Genomic DNA, 15928 nt, shown 5'->3' on the forward strand with positions numbered 1-15928 from the left:
GTCTGTAACAATTTGTTTTTCATATATATAATATGATATATATATATAGATATATATATATATATATATATATATATATATATATATATATATATATAAATGGCAGTGTCACCAAATCTAAACCAATCAGGCGTGAACAAATATAAAAACCAGTTCCTCATGTTCATTTTAAACATGATCTATTATGAGTAATGCAGTAATGCTGTTAACATTTAAGTTTAAAACATGTCACTCTTGCTCTTGTCTTTAACAAAATCATTCAAAAAAGTAATATTTTGTGTTACATCTATAGATATATATAACACCAGCAGTTCTGTCCTTTGAGGCCTGCTGGGTTCTTCAGCCCGTTGCAGGAGAAGGTTCCCATACTGTGGAAGACATCCTGCTTTGTTTCAGTCCCAAATAAGTCTCATCAGTCTGTCCTCAATGACTATACACCAGTTGCTTTAATGTCCCACATTGAGACAGTTCTTGGGGAGACTGGGTTTGGGCTATCTCAGACCTCAGGTGACCACCTTTCTAAATCTGCTGCAGTTTGCCAACCGCTGACACCATCTACCTGCTGCAGCCAGCTCTCTCTGTCACCTGGATAAAGCTGCCAGCTGACGCTTTTATCCTAAGCGACTTTCAGAGAAGATGCGATGCCTGCAGTGGAAGTTTGACTGGTGGTGGGACTCGGTTGGAGCGGTGTACTGGGAATAATAGCAGCACAGAAATTTGATAATAATGGCTGCTCTCCCATCAAGTTGTCAGTCAACTGAACATATAAAGAAAAAGTTAATTTACCTTAAAAAAAATCTCTGCATATCAATTCAGTGACTGCTTCAGTTAAAGGTACTAAAATAAATGCTTAAAAATCCAACTGATATCTTTAAAACATACTTCATCATTGAAGTATATTTCCTAAAGAAATGAGTATTTAATTAACTGATTATATCTTGTAGATATCCAATATGTGTAGTAAATTTATCAGTCATTTATCAGTTTCAAGGACTACAATTATTACTAATTTCCAATCATAATAATTTGTCTTAGTTAATAAATAAATTGAGTAAGTTTGATTTACTATGCTTTAATACTTTTTAATACCCGGCGGACACCCTGTGTGATCTGTAAAATTCATTGATTGAATCAAGTTGCTGCACAGTGTTTGAACCTGTTGACGTGTATTTAAAAAAAACAAAGACATGAGTGCAAAAATCTATGAAGATCTGGGCTTTATTTCAGGAAGCACATTTTGGTTGATCATTTGGTTTTTTTGCAACAGACAAAACATATTTCATCATCAGTTTTAGTTCTACCTTATACAAACATGGTGACAACTACTTCATATGGCATGTATATTATAGGCTATTTGGTTAACAGAGGAAAGTACAATTTTAAAAAAACAAAAACATTTTATATACAGAACATAGACACATGGCCTTGCATATGAACAGGAACTGACATGCTCAATTCTTTAATAAAAAAATGCTGCGTGACACCTCAATGTACAGTGTCTGTGTTTCGTGAAACTGCAGGGACGTCGTCAAGTACAGAGATAAAAAGGGATTATTGAAGAAACATGAATGATTTGGTTTGTTCACAGACTGCAGTAGTAATTCAAACCAGGTATCAGACCTGTGTGTCTAACCACAACACTAATTAAAACGAGGGCAACAGCTGACAAAAGGTGGACAAGATGTGAAATTTTTTTGGTAGAAAATAAAAATGAATTTGGTCTTAGAGACACTTTTTTTTAAGTTTTCAAAATTAAAACAGTGAATGATTGTCTGTGTTTACAGAGCAGTCACACAAAGCTATGATCAACATCAACTTTAAGAAGGAAGACGAAAAAAGAAATACTTTAAACCTCACTCACCTCCAGACTTGGTTTATGAATCATGACTTAAAAAAAAAAAAAAAAAAAAAGGTGCACAGATACACTGATTGTAGTTAAGCAAAAAGGCAAAACTGGTTAAATGATTTTGGAAGAGAGAAAAACGCTTAGAAAGAGGCGGTTTAAAAGGTAAAACCACGCAACTCTAACATTCAGAATCATTCAAGAAGTGCGAACAGAATTCATATAAAAAACAGACGCAGAAATTTTTCTTAAAAAGTCGACACGTCTGTGCCGAATCGAGCTCAGTGATAACAAGCAGAATGTGCTGTAAGTCTATGTACATTTCATCATACAACATACTAAAAACTTATGTATGTATTTGCATAAAGTTAGTCAAGCTTCTGAATGAATCCCTCAACGACACGTGAAGTATAGTGGCGCCGTCTGTGGCGAGAAACACCATGTAACTGCATCTAAAACGAACATCCGATTCTCGAATCAACTCTTTTTGTAACAGGACACGGGCGATACACTGTGCAGGTGAATTTATTTACTGCATTTACTGACAGAGAAACGCCCTAAAGTGTAGAGTGTAGATGCATCTGTGAGCATTTCTATATAATCTGTCATTTTCTTGGTGTTTGTCTTTTTAGTCATGCAACAGCATTTTTATCAAATTCCCCCTTTAACACATAAAAAAAAAATGCATGAGTAAAAAAAACAAGGCAACAACTAGGTAGTTTTGCTGAGATAAAGCATCGACTGAATGTGACCCATCGTATATAAAAATAATAGGGTGAATGGTTTCAATGAGGAGTTAGTATTGGCAGGTTTATTACATTAAACAAAAAATAAGGATAGCATATAGCAGAACAAAAATGACAATGTCCTCCAACGCAGAGCGTCCTCCGCCCCGTCTCAGTGTCCATCTCAACAGTCTGTTTTTCTGATGCAATACCAGCTGGCCGCCATCTGGTCAGCAGTTCCTCGATGATCCCTCAATAAACAGTTTGTGTTTGGGTGCCAAAGGCCGAAGAGAAAAAAAAAAGTCAGTCTGACAAGACAGCGGAGCGCGCTCAGCTGGGATCGAAGGCACTTAACGTGGAAAACTGATTTATGACAGACAGCTAACGCCACGCTATTTTATTTTTTTTGGTATTGAGAACATTTGCTTTCTGGCTGATAATACTCAACAACGTTTTAGAAACTATACACACAGTTTTCTTAAGTGCAAAGAGGAGAAGAAAATGTAAAAACGGGAGGTGACCGATTATCATAATGAAGAACGAACAAAGAGAATTAACGAGAGAAGTCAGAAAAGCATCGTACGTGTTGTTATAAAACTACACAGAACCCCAAAGTCAGTCTGTTCACGCTTCCCTCTGGCCGGCTTTATGCAAACACCTGCATGTTTCCGAGCGGAGGCTGTTGAGAGGCCTGCTGCATCTGTTGCGATTGCGACTGCGGCTGCAGCTGCGCCTGCTCTGGAATGTGTGTGTGGTGTGAAGACGGCAGTGCGTGGTGGGGGTTCCCCAGAGGGGTGGGGCTGGTGGTGACGTCAGACCAGTCCGAGTTGGAGTGTGGCGAAGAGGACGACCAAGGGTCCGGGGACTCGGGCGAAGGGGTGAGATACGGGTGCTCACTGGGTGGGTGGGCAGAGTGGCCGGGGGTGGTGCCCTCTGAGCCGGCGGTGGTGTAACTGTGCTGGGAGGGCGGTGTGGGGTACTTATCTACGGGGCTCTGCATGGGTGGATAAGAAGGTAGCGGCCGAGACTGGTTCTCGATCCCTCCGTGGCCTCCGTGGCTGATGGTGTGGGCGTGCTGCAGGGTGTGGGAGAGCCCATGCGGCATGCTCATCTGCTCAGGCATCTGGTACATCATACTCTGGGAGCAGTGGAGGTGGCCCGGCCCCTGCTGGGAGTGACTCTGATTCTGGTTCTGCCCCTGGGACTGTGTGACCTGTACCTGCCCAGGCTGAGATTGCTTCAGCATGGCCTGGCCTCCTCCGGGCGCCATCATCTGGAACGTGACAATGGGTGGCAGCTGCTCTCTGCTCATGGTGACGTTCATGGGAGTCAGCATCGGGCCCTGGCTGTGGTGTTGGCCCATGCCAGGGTGAGATCCACCCATCTGGTGCTGTACAAGGCCGAACATGTGGCCGCTGTAACCGTGCTTCGTCATGCCGACCCAGCCCTGCTGCTGTCCCAGCATGTGGCTGACAGGGGGCAGCATTGGCCTGGAGGTCGGGCTTGTGAGGAGCGGAGGCGAGTTCGCCGTGGTGGAGACGGTGCCAGACACGTCGCCTGTGTACGAGTGCGGCGATTCCAGAGAGTCAACTGGTGACATGGTGACGGAGCTCTCTGGAAGTCCTGCTGCCTTCACGCCGTTCGCGCTCCCTCCTCCTGCACCTCCTGTACTTCCTCCTCCCACTCCAGCAACCACCCCCGACGTGTCACCTCCAGCAGGCTTCTTTCTTCTCTTCGCCTTCATGTCTTTCAGCTCCTTAGCTCCCCCGCCAACACCTCCCACCTTCGCTCCACCTCCGCCTCTCCTGCTCTTCTTCCCTTGCGGCCCGGGTCGCATGCCAATGAAACCCGCTCCGTTGGCCCCGCACATAACGGAGTTCCCTCCTCCCCCCATGTGATTAGGCCCATTGTGTGGACTGTGAACCAAATTGTACTGGTCCAGCAGACGCACTATATCGTGATGCATGCGCTCCTGCGCAGTGTCGCGGGGCAGCCGATCCAGGTGATCGGTGATGTCACGGTTGGAGTAGTGGTCAAGGAGAACCTGAGCCGCCTCGAAGCTTCCTTCTCTTGCTGCAAGAAACAGCGGCGTCTCCTCCTGAAGGAAGCAAGAAATGAAAATGTATGATTAAAAAAAAAATAGAAGAGGGTACTTTACAACAACAGCTTGACTTTCCTTACTCCATCAGCCCCTCTTTAAGGAAGGTGGGTGAACTGAACCCTAATATGTGACGCAGCAGATTTGTCGTGGGAATCTCTCCCGGTGCCAGCACTTCGCAGCAGTCACAGAGGAGTACAGACTTTAAGGCTGTGTGTCATGTTTGCTGACACAACATCAAGCACAGCTGCAGGATCCTGGTGAGCCACGCTGTGCCATCTTTGAAATGTTCTGGGGTTTTTTCAGAGATGCGTTGGGGCAATTTGAAACTAGTCATCTAATGTCAAAAGCCGATGTTTCTTGGTTTTTGGTGTAGCCAGTGAATATTCAGAAAATATATAAAGGATATCTGGGCTTCCCCTGCAGTTCAATTAGCAACTTAATGCAAGAATGATGAGTACGACACATTTCTGCTAGTAGATGCAGACTGAAGCTGATAAAAAGTGAAACCTATCAGACGATAGCCAATGTGTTCTGCCTCCTTTCCTCTCCAGACTAGCTGTTGCAACCAAAGCACACTCAAACCTGATATATATGCAAATATCTCATTATAGAGATTAGGGTTTCTGATTACATTCATTTCCACTGAGACAGAAGCAGTGCACCTATTGAGAAAATATTAACACATTATGAATGAAATGTTTGGACTAATCACTCAGATCAACGGCAGCCAGTTGAGATTATTATATTTGGTAATACAGGTGTACAATGACAGCCTGAGAGATCGACAGGAAATTCAGCGGAGAGACAGACGACTTTAGTCCTTATACACGGGCAGACGATCTACCAGGTGAACTACCGGGATAGTTTGAGAGAAAATATCTTTTTTGTGTGTATTCTCTATTTACTTTATGCATTTTGGAACTAAATCTTTGAATAAAATCCAGTTTTATACAGATATTACTTTTTACATGATTTTTTACATTATTTGTTTTACTTTTGAAGAATTATTAATAATAGTTTAAAATAACATAAATGAAAACGCCAGAACAAACCTTGTTGTCTTGCATGTCACGGTTGGCTCCATTCTTCAGAAGAACAAGAGTTGCCTCCACGTTATTAACTGCAGCCGCCCAGTGCAGAGCAGATTTGCCTAGAAATGGTGGGAGAGTGAGAGAAGACAAAGAAGCATGTTAAACCAAAACAAAACATTTCTGCCTTATTTAGACTGTGATAGTTGGAGAGAGACAGGAAACGCAGGGGAGAGTGAGGGAGGGCATAACATGCAGTAAAAGCTTTAAAAAGGACTGAAGTATTACAGCGACTTTAAGGTTTACTAACTTTAACATTTTATATTTGCATGGCTGGATCTAATCTGAAAGCTTATCATAGTGCAGTTTGTATATGAGCAACACTGTAATCCAAATAACTGTACATGTCATGCTGGAATTCATACACCAGACTTCCATTCACAGGAAGAGTAAATATATGAAAAGTCTGCTGACCATGGTCGTCTACAGCGTTGATGTCAGCGTGGCAGTGGATCAGCTCTTCCACCATGCCCTCCACTGCTAGCCTGGCTGCCAGGATCAGTGGAGTGGTGCCATCATTCATGCGGGAATCCAGTTCTGTTGCACGGTTACGGATCAGGATCTGAGAAGATACAGACACACAAGATGAATAACTCATGGCAGACCACAGTGATGATGATTTTACGTTTCATAGGAAATACCTTTAGATAAATTTGTAACCATAATAGTGGAACTGGTGGCGAACCCAGCTAATAAAATTATTTTAAAGTCGCGTCATGTTCATAAATGCTTCTGATCAAACAGTTGCGTCTCACCTGGAAGACTCCCTGGGCATCAGCCGCCACGGCAGCATGCAGCGGAGTTCTGCCCATGTTGTCATGGGCGTTGGGGTCAGCTCCAGCGTCCAGTAGTCTCTTAGCAGCATCAGCCCTGGCGTAGCGGGCAGCCAGGTGGAGTGCTGTTTCTCCTGTACGGTCAGTCTGAGCCATCAAAGAAGCACCCTGAGTGATCAGGTCCGAAATGACACTCGGTCCTGGTTCCTCTCCTCCGCTGTCTTCCTCCTCTTCTCCGTGCAGGCTGCAGTCTGGGCCTCCACCATTACGCAGCGACGCCAACATCAGCGGGGTAAAGCCATCTTAGGGAGGAGCAAGTCATTATTAAGGGAATGTCTGAACATGAAATCTATGTTGTTAAGAAGTGCATTTTTCCTCACCTGGTCCCTTGACGTTGACATCCAGACAGTCAGTATCTAGGTCGGCTTGAGGGGGAGTGAGGGTGATGTCAGCGGCCTTGCGATGCTGCAGGGTCCACTCCCTTCGGTCAACTCCTCCATCCATGGCGATGGGCAGCAACGGTTTGTCTTCGGTCTATAAAAAGGAAGAGAACTTGAAACAACATTCACAACCAAAAACCTTTGTTTATGTTCCAAACATTCCTCACCCAATTTCATTTAAACTGCTCCCATCCATCAGTTTTATTCGGACAATTCACTCAATTCACTTACTCTTGGTTTCTTGGACGAGACCTCATCTTCCAGCCATCTCTGACTCTGACCTCCATCAATCATGGCTCCATCCTGAGTCTTGAAATTCCTGATATGAGAGAAAAAAAAAACAAGTTCAGAAGATGTTGTATTTATTCCAGGACACAGATTGCATGCTATGTTAAAGCTAAGCTTTGTTTTACACTCAATCAAACACCAGTTTTGATTACTGATGCCATTTACCTGTTTCTCTTTTAACCTACAATATCTTAATTGAAGGTTTCACAGCCCACATTTCCCCCAAGTCATGAATTATGAATTCTCACCCAGCAGTAATCATATTTCTTGTTTTAAATACTTTTTTAACACAAGCTGCAGTTGGTCTGTATGTCCACTTACTTCATATCGAAGTCATCCTGTCCAACAGGCTCTCTCCTCTTGTCATTTTTATTGGCTAAGAAGCCATCGGGCAGCCACAGAAAACCATGTTTATGTTTCCTCTTGGCTGCTAGCATCCCGAGCACCAGGATGAGCAGAATAATGACCACTGCCACTCCGACTAGAATCATCGGAACTGATGGCCCAGGTGAAACGGTCGGGTCACCTGTGGAAGACAAGTCTAAATGTCAGTTTCGCCTTCATTTAGATTTTTAAATTATATATTAATATTAATAACCCCTGGCCAACTTACTCTTAACATCCACCAGAGGGTACGGCAGTTCAGCCTTGATGTGCGCTGCTGCGAGGAAGGACGCGGCCTCATTAGTGTTGGAGAAACAGTCGTCGGAGTTCTCGGAACATTTGCGATTATCGATTTCCAGGTGAACCACAGATCTGCGCAGACAGGCAAAAATACAAATGCAGATAATTATGCATGGGTAATTTTAAGCTACTGAGTATTATATAAGAGAATTTATGTTTATCATGAACTATCCTTACCCAATAACCTCCCTCTCTAGCTCCCGCTTGCTTCTGGTTCTCTGTCGTCCATGCTCCTCCTCCACCCAAGGGAATATCATTGGCTCATTATTTTTATCCAGCTTCACCCGCAGGTTGGTGCGCAGCAGGGCTCCCAGGGCGCGCAAGAAACCCCTCATGTCACCAAGCAGCTCCTTAGGCTGCAGCCTGACCACGAGAATCAGTGTGCCATCCACCACTTGGGGAGTCTCAGCAGAACAGTCCAGGCCATCCCAGCCACAGGCCTCTTTGTTGCAGCTTGGGTCACAGTTGCCGTTAGCGTAGTGGTCAGCACAGTACCTGTCATAACTGAAAATACACAGTACAAGAAGAAGGGAGTTTGGTGATTTGGTTTGAAAACAGAAAACAGTATAGGCAACTGCAATGAGAAAATAAAGAAGACGGTCACATACGTGCACTCCTCCTTCTCCTGGCACTCAAAGCTGTCAAAGAGGCACCCTGGGTTGTCACACTCCTTATCACACTTTCCATTCTTAAACAAATCCCAGCAAGGAACACTGGCAGTGCAGTTAACCCATGGCTGCTGCCAGTTGAGCGAGCAGTCTCCTCCGTCCCACTGACATTCGTGGTTGTTACACTGATCATCACACACTCTGTCCCCTGAATGCCGCTCGCACTGCAGATAGGGGCAGGTCGGGGTTTTTGGGCTTGTTCTTTGTTCGATCTGACAGTATTGTCCGGTGAAGTGCATGGGACAGCGGCAGCTGTGCTGGTTTGGCCTGGATGGGTCTTTGATGCAGGTTCCTCCGTTCTGGCATGTGAACGGACACCTCTGGTCATTCTCACAGTGTGGCCCGCTAAAGCCTGGCTGGCACTGGCAGTACAGGCGGCCGGCTTGGGACTCAACACATCGCCCATTATTCTGGCATCGTAGCTTTGCACAACTGTAGCCTTCTATTTCACCACAGTTGAACCCGGTAAAACCCTGTAAAATATAACATACATATGAGGTGTGGTCATAATACTTTTTTAAGATCAAGAGTTAGGTGCATGTTTTTAAAGGGCCCAAAATGAAACAAACTACTATAACTACATCTAGGTTACAAATCTGCTGCTTGTCAACTATACCTGAGCCATGGTGTGGCCTTCTCAAGCAAGCATGAGAATAAGAGACAGAGTAAGAGGTTAGTGGAGAGAAAAACGAGAGGAAAGGGAAGGAAAACTGCCATCTTCTGAAGTCACTCAGTGTTTTTATCTACAATTAATAACTTCTTTACTGTGAGCAAAGCACTGCTGAGAATATAATCTTACTAGGGGTGTCACAATTCTCCACAATTTGATATGATTTTCAATATAACGTTTTTTTTTTTGTTTCAACTGTAACACAAAACAAAGATGAGAGTCACTTTCCTCGCCTCCTAACAGCTACCAGTCCATCTTTGAGGAAAGTGGCCTTTTGGGTAACCTAATATATGACTATGAATATATGAATATATTTGCTCTGGGAAGTGTGTCTATCCCAGGAAACTGACGCGGTCATAGAAAACTGCATGTTGTAAAGGGTAGTTAAGTTACTTTAATCAGCCGTAACATGACTAGATAAGCATAATTATTACTGAAAGGCTGTGTTGTGTTTGCTGTCCCAGAAAAGAGTCCCTGGTTATGCAACGTTACAAAAGTGTCGTCCTGTATTTTAACAGCAGGGTTGTGTCAAACGCGTAACCCGGAGCTAGGTCAGCTAGGACAGCGAGGGTCAGAGTTAGATCTGACATAAATCTGAGTCCGGCAGTGGACATAGTGTAAAGTTCAAAAGTGAAAGTGCAGGCCACTGGTTAACTACGCTGTGCCATCTTTAAAGTGTTGTGATTTCTTTCTTGGGACGTGTCAGACGCGTGAATGTAGGCAGGGTGGAGAAATTGTGACAACCCTAAACATGACATGATTACTACGTGCATAGAAAAACAACAACCGTAAAGCATGTCTGCACTGGGAAATTAATAGAAAAGGGAAATAGGAAATTGATTGAAACCGTGTTATGATACCAGAAAAGGGCTGAAACTTACAGGTAAACAGGAGCAGATGTAGCCATGTACTGAGCTCATGTTCATAGAGCAGACACCACTGTTGTGGCACGGCTCAGACAGACACAGATTCACCATGGACTCGCAGTGACGACCTGCCGAAACAAGGCGAGGGAAAAGGGAAAGTTACACAGGACAACAAATGCAGTATTAACTACCAAACGTGTACAAAAAAACACCAGCAAGGTTTGTCTCTGTGAGCAGCTAATCTGAATGTACCAGTGTATCCAAGGCGACAGCGACACTGGTAATCGTTGACCAGCTGCACACAGTCGAGGCTTCCGGGGGAGTGGCAGGGCCCAGATAGGCATTCGTTGAGATCCCCCTCACAGTGTTCTCCAACAAATCCTGGGGGGCAGGAGCACGTGTAACGGCCCACACCATCCACACACTGTCCTCCATTCAGACAGCGAGGTTCCCAGGAGCCTTGCTTCGGGGCACAGTCATCCACGTTCCCTTCACACTGGAGGCCTACAGAGCAGTGAACAGACAGATATCACTGTATATATCAAGTAAAGTAATAAATCTTTTTAAGATAGTATTTTATGAGCTTGTAATGTTATTTTTAGAAGCATCCCGGGGGAATCACATGAGTTTATAAGGCTTTTTCTCCTTTTATACAAAATACACAATACATCCAGCATTTCTTTCTCATTGCGAGAAATACCCAGGGGCTTACAGAGGCTCATAATATTATCTCATATTCAAAGGAGGATCAAAGCTGCTTTATGAATGTTTAAAAGCAATCTTTTTACCTTCATCCTCTCATGTGTGCAGACTTACCATATGTTCCAGGTGGGCAGACACAGTTGAATCGGTTGATGAGGTTGATACAGGTTCCTCCGTGCATGCAGGGCTTAGAGTGGCATTCATCAACATCATACTCACAGTTCACCCCCTGGTAGCCCGGTTTACACTGGAGCAATAAAATGACGAGAGACAGAGGTTAGCTCATGGTGTGTTTCAGGTGCTTTGAACCGTGCACGCCACAAACGCATCCATTCACAAACAGCTGAGAATTGACTTACTATACACTCGTAGGTGCCCTGGTAGTCCTTGCATGTAGCTCCATTGCGACATGGGTTTGACTTGCACTCATCCACCATGTCTTCACAGTAGCTGCCCGTGTATCCTGGCTGGCACTCGCATTTGTGTGAGTTACCCACATTCTTGCACCGCCCGGCGTTCTTACACACACTTTCCACTTCCATACCTACAGTAATTTGAAAAAGGAGGTGGATATAGTGAATTAAGAATATGAACATAAACAATTATTGGGTGTTATAAGAGTCTGACAATACTTATATGTGACAAAATAAAATTTGTAAACATTTAGTTAGGATGCAACTTTTCATCATTATGTGTTGTTGCTCCTTAAGAACACAACAGGAAGTAGATGCTAACCATTCCTTGCCGCAAAGTCCTGACATGACATATTTGGGACGTCACAGTAAAGTCCCGTCCATCCCACTGAGCAGTGGCAGGTCCAGGAGGTTGCTGCTGTTTGAGAGCAGACGCCGCTGTTGTGACAGCGCACCTGGCTGCACAGGTTCACATAGTTCTGCATACAAAAAGGGTAAGACAGAGTTAACCTTGAAGAAATGACACCACTTTGGTCAATTTGAATTTATACAGGCTTCAAAATGTATAGAATATAGGCATACAACACTCTATGTACTCTCTGTAAATGTAAGCAAATGGCTTATTAAATGGCTTTTTACCACAAATTAACCCAGCTCACACTCGTCACCTGCTCTGTACACTTTACCTGGCAGTTCTGTCCGTTGTACCCTACAGGGCAGGTGCAGCGGTAGGTGCCCAGGCCATCAGTGCAGGTGCCTCCATTCTTACAGGGCTGAGAGTCACACTCATTTTTCTCGTACTCACAGAACGTCCCGTAAAAACCAGGACGGCATCGGCAAGAGAAGGTGTTGATGTCATCAATACAAGTCCCATTATTCAGACAGGAGCTTGGGGGAAGGAGATAAAGAAAGTAGTGATTAATCTGTCATCCTGTCTGGAGTGCTGAGACATACTTTAAAAATACAACACAGGCCTTGAAGATCTTAAAGTTCAACTTCTTTCTTCCAAGAAGAATTCATTGCAGAAGGGCAGAACAATTGAGCATGATAATAAAACACGTTTTATGGCTCACCTCTCAGTGCATTCAAGGATGTTGCGTTCACACAGGATTCCGTCGAAGCCCGCTCGGCACTCGCACACAAAGCTGTTGACGTAGTCCTGGCACACGGCACCGTTCCTGCATGGCTGGCTGGCGCACTCGTCTACCTCGGCCTCGCAGCGCTCCCCTTCGAAACCTGCGCGGCAGTCGCAGGAGAAGCTCCCAACGTCGTCCACACAAGAGCCTCCATTCAAACACGGGTCTACAGAGGGGGGTTAAGAGGTGGTCCATGAACAAACATTTTATTTAAATAGCAATCAGCTTCATCAGTTTTAACAAGGTTGTTTGACCTTTAAGACCTCTCTATATCTATATCTACATCAAATATCATAAACACAGAGGTACAGGAATCATTGGCGGTACAGGGACTGAGTTTGTCAAAGTGTGACTCACTGGGTGAACAGTCGTCGATATCGATCTGACAGTTGTGTCCGCTGTATCCAGGTCGACATATACACCTGTAGCTGCCCTGGCTGTTTATGCAATTACCGCCATTTTTGCAAGGGTTCTTTTTGCATTCGTTCACGTCCTCGGTGCAGCGCATACCTAAACAATTGTAAACAAACAAACGGATATTAGCATGGCCTCAACCCAGCAATAGATAGGACTTTAAATCAGACACACACATACCTTGCCAGCCAGCGGGACATCGACAGGTGTAAGAGGTGTAGTCTGCAGATGGACGACACACTCCGCCACTCTCACATGGATGAGAGGCGCAGGGAACCTGTTCCACCTCACAGTGTTTACCTGTTTTAACATAGCACACATGGTGAGTACTGATAAAAAACAGGTGAATGGTAAAATTCTGTTCAGTTGGCCATGCTATGCTAACAAGACTATACTGATGTGGTGGAAATGTGATATAACTGACCTGTGAACGGTGGACTACACTGGCAGGTGTAACTGTTGACTCCATCTATACAAATGCCTTGGTGCAGACAGGGCCCAGATGCACATTCATCTATGTTCTTCTCACAGTTTACACCTGATGAGAGAGCAGGAGGTGATTCAGATATGTGCTTTTCTTTTTTTTATGAAATATGAGAAACATAATCACAATAACTATTAGTGTTATTGTTACCTCTGAATCCAGGATGGCACTGACAGGTGTAGCCATTGTGACGATCCACACAGGTGCCGCCGTTTTGGCATGGACTGGGCTGGCACTCATCCTTTTCCTGCTCACAGTATTGCCCCACCCAGCCAGCTTCACAGTCACAGTGGAACCTTTAGACAAAATAAAGACATGCACGGGTTTAAAATGTGGAATTAGCTGCATAGTAAAAACAGCAGGCTTTTACTTGGATTATAACTTTATTATATGCACGTAGTTATGCTGATGCTGCACATTTTAATGGTTTGCAGCGGCAATTTTGGAAATTGATGCAAGCTGGAAGATATTTTATTAACTGTAGGAGGCCTTCACATCTAAATTGAGTAAAGGGAAGCACTATTGTCAAAATTGCCTGTTGGCCAAACTGTTTTACTGTATGGATCTTTTAAATTCCCACTAACATTACATACCTGGTGTAGATCAACACATGTTAACTTACCCGTGTTGCTGTTCAATACATTCTCCGTGCACACAAGGCTGAGGAGCACAGTGGTCCGTCCCGGAGAGGCACAGAGGGCCATGGGTGCTCGGTGGGCACAGGCAGTGGAACCCGTTGACCTTGTTCACGCAAGTTCCTCCACTCATACATGGGTTTGAGTTACACTCGTTGATCTCCACATCACATTTAACTCCTATTAGAGAGCAATGCAGAGGGAATTAGTTTTATCCTGCCTCATTTTCTGAAACATTTTATACTGTTATCACATTGACTTTAATGAGGTTTCTATCAAAACATACCTGTATATCCTGGAGCGCACACGCATTTGTACTCGTTAATGCCGTCCTGGCACTCTCCGTACTCACAGGGGTTGCTGGCACAGTCATCTTCATTGTTCTCGCAGTTCACCCCTGAGTAGACAAAATATAAACTCATAAAGTAACAACAGACAGCGTATATAAATAATAATCATTTTATATGCCTGTGCTGAGATTTACATGTAGCACATCAAAAGTCACAGGAGTTCCAATTCAATCAAGTGGCCGTTACAAAATGTGACTCGTTCGCCACCAGAGGGGAGTAAGACTCCATAAAAATTTGAGTTCAGCAAGACATGAGAAACCAAAAAACGCAAACAGACTTTTACTATAACAGAGGGCGGCTACGACTCACAGTCAAAACTGTTAAAGTGGGAGAAGAGCAAGAAAGAATAAACAGAAAAAGGGGGCGAGATAAAAAAGAGAGAACTTGACAAAGAAAGAGAACAAGGCATATTAGAGGAGGAGAAATCAGGGCATGAAACCTGAAAGTGAGACCTGACAGGGTGACCTGACGCCAGTTTTGGTAAAGTGAGGACAGTACAGACTTCAGTACCAGGCCTCGGGCTGGTACAACATACTGATCTGAGCCTGCTAATCCTCAGAGCAACGTGGGTTAGCACCACTCGACCCAGACTTGTGACTGCTAAACACACACATAGAGCGCTTAGACTTTACATTAAAAGCTATACAGGAAGCTCTAGATGTATGTGTGTGTTTGTGTGTTTGATAGACTGTGTGGTTACTACAGCAACCAGACGTCAAGCAGAGCAGAGTTTTGTTTTAAGGAAGGAAGTTTCTGACTTGCTTTGTATCATATCTCATGTTGTGAAAGTTTGTCTCTTTGTACAACGCTGGCTCCCAAACATCTAATCCCACTTATACAGCTGCATAATTTACGTACTACATGTCAAATTGAATTGCCACACCGAGTACCTACCTGTGGTTCCCTGTGGGCAGTTACACTGGTAGGCGTTGACCAGGTCAATGCAGCGTCCTCGGTTCTGACAAGGGTTGCTGTGGCACTCCTGAACCTGGATATTACAGATGGAGCCTGTGTATCCCGGATAGCACTCACAGGAGAAGGTGGCAATGCCATCTTTACACACACCGTGGTGGCATGGCTCAGGTACGCAGTCATTGATGTTCTCCTCACAGAGTAGACCCGTGAACCCTGAAGGAGGACATTTTATTTTTAGAATAACAAAGATTATAGCATCCACATCAGGTGCCTCTGTTGTTATAACACAACAGCAGTGCAGGCATGTGTATGGTTATTCCCTTTTACCTTCAGCACATTCACAATCATATCCGTTGGGTCGGTCGATACACTTGGCCCCATTTAAACAGGGTGTGCTGGAACACTCATCGATGTCTATCTGGCACATTTCACCGCTGAAGCCTGAAAACAGAATGAGGAGGAGCATAGTTTTAAAATCTGGAAATCTGGATGGAAATCAAAGAGAAAATCACACAGCTTCTTGTATACCGACCTGCCGGGCACTCGCAGACAAAGCGGCTGACGTGGTCCAGACATTTACCCTGGTTCAGGCAGGGGGAGCTCATGCACTCATTCACCTCTATCTCACAATGAGTCCCCTCGAATCCTGCGCGCATGACAAGAAACAAGTTTTTATCGACTTCAGTCAGTGTTTTTAAAAGTGTTTATGTACGATGGTTCACATGCTAATGTA

The 15928-nt window shown here is 44.3% G+C and overlaps 1 protein-coding gene across 1 annotated transcript in view; it reads right to left on the reverse strand.

Moving 5' to 3' along the window:
- Positions 1-1200: 1200 nt before the first annotated feature.
- notch2 (notch receptor 2) overlaps positions 1201-15928 on the reverse strand; it is a 40955-nt gene continuing 26227 nt past the window's right edge. Inside the window, exons 10-35 of the mRNA XM_010730171.3 lie at positions 15728-15841; positions 15523-15636; positions 15175-15408; positions 14217-14327; positions 13918-14110; positions 13446-13591; positions 13236-13349; positions 12992-13111; positions 12755-12907; positions 12335-12563; positions 11948-12149; positions 11584-11740; positions 11208-11392; positions 10963-11095; positions 10399-10650; positions 10162-10274; positions 8551-9083; positions 8120-8446; positions 7872-8014; positions 7580-7784; positions 7202-7289; positions 6911-7064; positions 6513-6832; positions 6172-6319; positions 5722-5819; positions 1201-4666 (exon numbers count right to left, since the gene is read on the reverse strand). Of these exons, the coding sequence (XP_010728473.3) occupies positions 3215-4666; positions 5722-5819; positions 6172-6319; positions 6513-6832; positions 6911-7064; positions 7202-7289; positions 7580-7784; positions 7872-8014; positions 8120-8446; positions 8551-9083; positions 10162-10274; positions 10399-10650; positions 10963-11095; positions 11208-11392; positions 11584-11740; positions 11948-12149; positions 12335-12563; positions 12755-12907; positions 12992-13111; positions 13236-13349; positions 13446-13591; positions 13918-14110; positions 14217-14327; positions 15175-15408; positions 15523-15636; positions 15728-15841 (6038 nt within the window). The 3' untranslated portion in view covers positions 1201-3214. The remainder of the gene's footprint in view (positions 4667-5721; positions 5820-6171; positions 6320-6512; positions 6833-6910; positions 7065-7201; positions 7290-7579; positions 7785-7871; positions 8015-8119; positions 8447-8550; positions 9084-10161; positions 10275-10398; positions 10651-10962; positions 11096-11207; positions 11393-11583; positions 11741-11947; positions 12150-12334; positions 12564-12754; positions 12908-12991; positions 13112-13235; positions 13350-13445; positions 13592-13917; positions 14111-14216; positions 14328-15174; positions 15409-15522; positions 15637-15727; positions 15842-15928) is intronic.

The sequence above is a fragment of the Larimichthys crocea genome, chromosome XVII, assembly GCF_000972845.2.
Source record: "Larimichthys crocea isolate SSNF chromosome XVII, L_crocea_2.0, whole genome shotgun sequence".
In the NCBI taxonomy this organism is placed as follows: Eukaryota; Metazoa; Chordata; class Actinopteri; family Sciaenidae; genus Larimichthys; species Larimichthys crocea.